Genomic DNA, 7,483 nt, shown 5'->3' with positions numbered 1-7,483 from the left:
GTAGCACAACATAAATTCACTACTTCAGACCGGAAAACTGAAGAATTTCACCTATGAATTTAATCAACAAAACGTTTTAATAGTGAAGCCCAAGAAATAAGAAACACGATAGACCCGTTCGTGTCACGAGGATACAGAATTTATTAGGGGAAGCTGGGACAGAGAGTTTTGAAGCAATGCCCCAAATTTGGAGCAGGATTTGTAGTGAACATGAAACTAATAGACTGAATAACTAATTTTCAAGCAATAGCACCAATAACTGCAACTCTGACTTTTAAAACATTGAATAAAATCTACTCCGTTGTAAATGCTCATACTCCCACAAACGAAAACAAAAATTTCTAAGAAAAATAAAGGAAGAGGTACATAAATTTGTGGACCTTCTCGAACAAACTGTGAACAGAACAAATAAAAGGAATGCAAAAATCTTATTGGGAGACTTCAACGGCAAGCTGGGAAAAGAAATGAAATATGCAACGTGGCAGTAGGAATCTTGGGAGCAAATTTGCCTTACTTCACTGCTCGCACACGAAAGCAAAAGTTGTTGCCCGATCCAAGCACGTTATTGTAGGTTGATTCCGAGTTCAGTTCACAGTCATTTGCAGTCAGATTGATCATAGTAATATAGCGTTTTCCATTTAAAGTTGCAAATGAAGCGTCAAACGGAAAAACTACAAAGAACGAAACTTGTCTAGCTTGAAGGGGGAAAGCCGGCTGGAGTGTCAGTGCGGTTCTAGGCACTACAGCCTGGAGCCGGGCGACCGCTACGCTCGCAGGTTCGAATCCTGCCTCGGACATGGATGTGTGTGATGTCCTTAGGTTAGTTAGGTTTAATTAGTTCTAAGTTCTAGGCGACTGATGACCTCAGATATAAAGTCCCATAGTGCTCAGAGCCATTTGAAGGGGGAAACCAGATGGCGCTATGGTTGGCCTGCTAGATGGCGCTGCCATAGGTCAAACAGATTGTTTTAAATAGGAACCCCCACTTTTTTATTACATATTCGTGTAGTACGTAAAGAAATATGAATGTTTTAGCTGGAACACTTTTCTCGCTTTGTGATAGATGGCGCTGTAATAGTCACAAACATATGACTCACAATTTTAGACGAACAGTTGGTAACAGGTAGGTTTTTTAAATTAAAATACAGAACGTAGGTACATATGATCATTTTATTTCGGTGTATGTACCTTTGTGAACTTATCATTTATGAGAACGCATGCCGGTAAAGCCAGTGGTTAGCACACTGGACTCGCATTCGGGAGGACGACGGTTCAATCCCGTCTCCGGCCATCCTGATTTAGGTTTTCCGTGATTTCCCTAAATCGCTTCAGGCAAATGCCGGGATGGTTCCTTTGAAACGGCACGGCCGATTTCCTTCCCCATCCTTCCCTCACCCGAGCTTGCGCTCCGTCTCTAATGACCTCGTTGTCGACGGGACGTTAAACACTAATCTCCTCCTCCGCCGTTAAAATGTGATTACCGGTAAATACCACATTAATGCAATAAATGCTCAAAATGATGTCTGTCAAGCTCAATGCATTTGGCAATACGTGTAACGACATTCCTCTCAACAGCGAGTAATTCGCCTTCCGTAATGTTCGCACATGCATTGACAATGCGCTGACGCATGTTGTCAGGCATTGTCGGTGGATCACTATAGCAAATATCCTTCAACTTTCCCCACAGAAAGAAATCCGTGGACGTCAGATCCGGTGAACGTGCGGGCCACGGTATGGTGCTTCGACGAGCAATCTACCTCTCATGAAATATGCTATTCAATACCGCTTCAACTGCACGCGAGCTATGTGCGGGACATCCATTATGTTGGAAGTACATCGCCATTCTGTCATGCAGTGAAACATCTTGTAGTAACATCGGTAGAACATTACATAGGAAATCAGCATACATTGCACCATTTGGATTGCCATCGATAAAATGGGGGCCAATTATCCTTCCTCCCATAATGCCGCACCATACATTAACCCGCCAAGGTCGCTGATGTTCCACTTGTCGCAGCCATCTTGGACTTTCCGTTGCCCAGTAGTGCATATTCCCATAATGCCATACATTAATCCGCCAAGGTCGCTGATGTTCCACTTGTCGCAGCCATCGTGGATTTTCCGTTGCCCAATAGCGCATATTATGCCGGTTTACGTTACAGCTGTTGGTGAATGATGCTTCGTCGCTAAATAGAACGCGTGCAAAAAATCTGTCATAGTCCCATTATTTCTTTTGTGCCCAGTGGCAGAACTGTATACGACGTTCAAAGTCGTCGCCATGCAGTTCCTGGTGCATAGAAATATGGTTCGGGTGCAATCGATGTTAATGTAGCATTCTCAATACCGACGTTTTCGAGATCCCCGATCCTCGCGCAGTTTGTCTCTTACTGATGTGCAGATTAGCCGCGACAGCAGCTAAAACACCTACTTGGGCATTATCATTGGTTGCAGGTCGTGGTTGGCGTTTCACATGTGGCTGAACACTTCCTGTTTCCTTAAATAACGTAGCTATCCGGCGAACGGTCCGGACACTTGGATGATGTAGTCCAGGCTACCGAGCAGCATACATGGCACAAGCCCGTTGGGCATTTTGATCACAATAGCCATACATCAACACGATTTCGACCTTTTCCGCAATTGGTAAACGGTCCATTTTAACACGGGTAATGTATCACGAAGCAAATACCGTCCGCACTGGCGGAATGTTACGTGACACCACGTACTTAGTCGTTTATGACTATAACAGCACCATCCATCACAAAGCGAAAAAAGTGGTCCAACTAAAACATTCTGTAATGACACATTCCGACGCAGAGACATACAATACCTTAAAGGCTGCGCCAAAGATTAAATTGAGAGGCATGTAGATTATAATCTTTGTAATGTTCATATTGGATTCTCTTTTGTTTCATACTCCAAGAAGGAGCTAAGAGACACTTTCGATTGTTGCCTCGTGGAGGATGGACGCAATTTTTGGTGTGTGCGGAAAGGTAGCCATATTGTTAGTAATTATGGTTTGTGCGACGAGCAGAGCAAGTCCTATTGTCTTGTGAATAAAAAATAGTGAGAAGTATCGAAGTGTTACGAAAATTACTTAAAGCGACGTAGCATTGTATTCCTTGGTTTCCACCGTCTTCGTGAAGTGAACCGATGCCGACTTAGGAAGATACACACGGTCAACAAAGAGAAGAACATGGATGGCGACTAATGAATTAATATTGTGGCAGAAGGACTGATTCTACATCTAAGGTGAGAACTCTGATTAAATTAACAATGACGTAGAATTCAAAATGTAAGTAATCGAAATGGTAAATTATATTACAGGCATATTTCACGCAGCACTGAATTTGTCCGCATTCAAGCCGGCCATTACAGTCCGTAAAAAAGGCCTTTCAAAAATTCTGAAGTTACAATTCTATGTCCATAATTTCTCCTCGTTTCAAAAAACCAATAAATTTAATATTTTATTTATTTCGCCACACAGGCGACCGCTGACAGGGACACTGATGGTGGAAACAAAGAGTAAGTACTTGATTGTTGTACTGCAAACGTACTTGTACTAATTACTGTTTCTCTGTTACATGACGCACATGGAAAATTACGAATAAGGTAAAACAATATTAACTGTATAAACGGATGGCACAATAACCAGAAGGAACAAGGACAAGAATTTACAAAACTAACGTAATCGTGAGTGACGCAGCTCAGCCGGAATTAAGGTAGGAAAGCGCAAACGCATGCAGCGGTTGCACCTTGGCTTAGGCCGGTATTACACTATCAAATTTCTTTGTCCAATATTTGATCAAAGATGTGATCCAATATTCCGTCCAATATATTGGACAAAGATCTTTGACGTAGCGCTAGAAGGGGTATTACACTATCATCAAAGTTTTCGTCAAAGTTCAAGATGGCTGACAAAAACAAATTGTTGTTATTAACTGCAGCAGCTGCTGCTTGTGCCACAATTGCTGTGAGTGCACAATCACATGCGATACAGAAGCGGGTGAAAAAAAGGAAACGTACCTGGGTGAAGCCGTGGGTTTCACGACGAGACGAAAAAAGCATTCAGCAAAACTTGTTACGTGAGCTAATAGTGGAAGACGTAAAGTCATACATCAATTTTTTGCGAATGGATGAGCATACATTTCAGTATGTTCTCAGTGAAGTGATTCCTCATATCTCAAAACACAATACGCACCTAAGAACTGCTATATCTGCAGAAGACAGGCTCACTGTAACACTACGATTCCTTGCTACAGGAGAAAGTTACTCTAGCTTACAGTACAGCACTCGAATTCCACAATGCACATTAAGTAAAATAATACCTGAAACTTGTGAAGCAATTTATAAAGCACTAAAGGACCATTGTCTGAAGGTAAATAAATGTTCGATACACTTTATGTTCATGAAGATAAATTGTTATTACTTTATTTATGTAACTTTATTTACATGGCAAAATACAATTGATGTGTGATACCACAAAATTAATAGAGATGTATGAAGCGGATGAGACACTTTACAATGTGAGGCACCCTGATTATAAAAATAGATTAAGAAGATTGGAGAGATACAAAAATAATACACACATATATATTTATATTTATAACATCGAGTCTTCATCCTCTATTCCAGCCTGCTGCAAGGCAGCCTGGATATAACCTGAGGTGGACGGTTGTGCTTGTTGTGCCCGGGCTGTCGCATGCAGCAAATCCCACCTGTCCATTAATGTCCGCTGCAGACTGTGCGCAGTGACAGTGGTGTATTCCCTGCCGCCCACCTTCTCCATTTCACGCAGTTCTGCTGCGATGTGGGCGCCAAGGGTGCCGTAGCGGTCTTCTTGGACAGGCATGGATCTGGCAGCATCAGCCACAGCCTGAAGTGTCTTGGTGGCCTCCACCATTACATTTGTGGCCACGTCAGGCGTGGCTCTCCTCCTTTTCGTGGGAGGCCGCTCTTGACGCAGGGGCTGTGGCTGAGCCTCGCTACATGCGACAGGCTCTTGTACCGCATGCTATGAAATAAAAGAAAAAAGCTATTAGTTACGTACTTCCTTGCACATACATAAATCTTATTTATTTACAGGTACCCACAAGCAGAGGAGAGTGGGAGCAAATTGCAGAGGATTTCGAGAAGAAGTGGAACTGTTATAATACAATAGGAGCAATGGACGGAAAGCACATTCGTATTAAATGTCCACAAGCTAGTGGATCTCACTTTTTCAATTATAAATCCTTCAACAGTATCATTTTATTTGCCATGGTAGATGCTTCCTACAAATTTTTGTATGTAGATGTAGGAACTAATGGGCGTGTTGGTGATGCTGGAGTGTTTTCAAAAAGCAAACTACGTGAGTGTCTTATTGACCGATCTATGCTCAACATTCCTGATGGCAGGAAGCTTGGGAACACAAACATTACAACTCCAATGGTAGTACTGGCAGATGACGCTTTTCCACTGAGTTATAACATTATGAAGCCATACCCCTTAAAAGGAATCACAAAAGAAGAAAAGGTTTTCAATTACCGACTGTCACGAGGGAGAAGATTAGTGGAGAGCAGCTTTAGCATTCTTGCAAGTCGTTTCAGGATTTTTCTTACTACTATTAATCTGCCTCCTGAAAAAGTTACCACAATAACACTGGCTGCCTGCACATTGCACAACTTGTTAACTGAGAGAAGAAAACACTTGTACACTCGTCAGGAAACAGTGTCTGCCGTAGTAGGAGACTGCACTTATCTTGAGACACAAAGCATTGAGGACCTACAGCAAATGGAACCAATTGCTTGCCAAGCTGCTTCTGGACGTACAGTACACGGGAGAGCAGTTAGGGAATACTTTAAGACATTTTACAATGGCGCTGGGAAAGTGCCCTGGCAAGATAATCACATTTAGTAACGTAAAATGTAAACAAATGTACATACCGCACTCATCTCCTCATATGTCGGAGTGGCACGTTCACTTCCCGTTTCACTTTCAGGGCTCTCCAGGTTGCACAAACTATCGTCGGCCTCAGTAGACTGGTCGAGGAATTTAAGCATCTGGAACCAGTACACTTGTGGTGTGTACGCCGCCTGCGCACTGGCTCCACTTTTGCTTTTATGCATCTGCAATATTAATAATGAAAGTAATTTAAACTACTTGTAGGTTACGTAAACATTATTGTATGCTTCAAGTCACTGCAGTGAACAAATTAATGCTAATGCTAATCATTTGTATGACATGTAAACTTTACTTGCATAAATAAATATAAATGAATATGTCAATACGTACTTTTGCTTTCTCGCACGCGTAGCTAGTACGGAGGCCATTGATCTTCCTCTTAATGTCTTCTACCGTACAGCCAGGCCGTATGTCACGGCTAATGACCTCCGCTATATTTTTATAGCTCTCCAATCTTCTCAATCTATTTTTGTAATCAGGGTGCCTCACATTATAAAGTGCCTCATCCGCTTCATACATCTCTATTAATTTTGTGGTAGACGCCACACACCAATTGTATTTAGCAGCCATGTTTATAAACACAAAAGATGACAGAACGCTCCAGCGATGCTGGCGCTCCGCGTGGTAACAAGTCGCATTGCAGTGAACAGAAGACAAGCGATTTCTTTGATCAAATGTACGGCCTCGTCCTACATTTGATCAAATATTGGACGACATTTGTCAAAGATCCCTATTACACTATCAAAAATCTTTGACAAAGATATTGGACAAAGATATTGGACAAAGAAATTTGATAGTGTAATACCGGCCTTAGCTCCACTTAAAGCAGAACCTTTTCCTTTCCACATTAAAATCCTGGCAGTGTTTGTGGCAACACACAATTACACTTTGATAATTTCTTTTTTATGTTCAACAATCGCAGAATTAGAAGACGTAGTGCGCCATCTTGTAAATTTCCGACGCGCAACAAATAACAATCGCGAGATATTTTTTTAATGCAACTGCGAGAGAATTTAAAGATTTAGATTAACAGTAAAGTACAGATAAAAATAATATCTTCACAATGGAATCGGAGAATTTTAATTTGACAAATGTTCATGGACAAATCACCGATTCTGACTATAGTGACGTAAATGATGACGCAATTAGTTTTTCAGCACAACATAATGTAGAAGTAAATACAATTCAGTTGCACTCCACAGGGATTAACAATAACGAACCACTTGCAAACGAAACCTCGTACACAGTCGATGAAGCATCGATTACCAGATCAGATGAAAATATTTCGCGTGAAATCAGTGAACCTAGCCCGGTTTCGATTCAATCAGATCGTGGTAGAGAAACAAAGGTTACAAATAATGGCATAAATACAAACACACAAGCTTCGTCAGTTACCCTTGAGGCATATTATAGTATGATGTCAAACGTGAGCGAGCAATTATTTGATTTAAAGCTCAGTCACAATACAACGAACACAAAACTGTCGAATCTAGAAATCAGTCACAACACAACGAACACAAAACTGTCGAATCTAGAAATCAGC

General features: G+C 41.5%; 1 protein-coding gene across 1 annotated transcript; it reads right to left on the bottom strand.

Moving 5' to 3' along the window:
* Nucleotides 1–4,129: 4,129 nt before the first annotated feature.
* Nucleotides 4,130–6,594, bottom strand: LOC126092220 (uncharacterized). The gene is made up of 3 exons (XM_049907714.1): nucleotides 6,271–6,594; nucleotides 5,922–6,104; nucleotides 4,130–5,011 (listed from the first exon to the last, which is right to left on the bottom strand). The coding sequence occupies exons 1-3, from the start codon at nucleotides 6,508–6,510 to the stop codon at nucleotides 4,601–4,603; spliced, it is 834 nt and encodes a 277-aa protein (XP_049763671.1). The 5' UTR covers nucleotides 6,511–6,594; the 3' UTR covers nucleotides 4,130–4,600.
* Nucleotides 6,595–7,483: the final 889 nt, after the last annotated feature.

The sequence above is a fragment of the Schistocerca cancellata genome, chromosome 7, assembly GCF_023864275.1.
Source record: "Schistocerca cancellata isolate TAMUIC-IGC-003103 chromosome 7, iqSchCanc2.1, whole genome shotgun sequence".
In the NCBI taxonomy this organism is placed as follows: domain Eukaryota; kingdom Metazoa; phylum Arthropoda; class Insecta; order Orthoptera; family Acrididae; genus Schistocerca; species Schistocerca cancellata.
This window is presented reverse-complemented; position numbering and strand designations above follow the sequence as displayed.

What these genes read in the sequence shown, in the direction of transcription:
- LOC126092220 (XM_049907714.1), bottom strand. Translation starts at nt 6,510, where the DNA reads ATGGCTGCTAAATACAATTGGTGTGTGGCGTCTACCACAAAATTAATA. An exon ending in ACGCGTGCGAGAAAGCAAAA is followed by an intron (nt 6,105 to 6,270) that starts GTACGTATTGAC and finishes TTAATATTGCAG; the next exon opens with ATGCATAAAAGCAAAAGTGG. An exon ending in CATATGAGGAGATGAGTGCG is followed by an intron (nt 5,012 to 5,921) that starts GTATGTACATTT and finishes TTTATTTCATAG; the next exon opens with CATGCGGTACAAGAGCCTGT.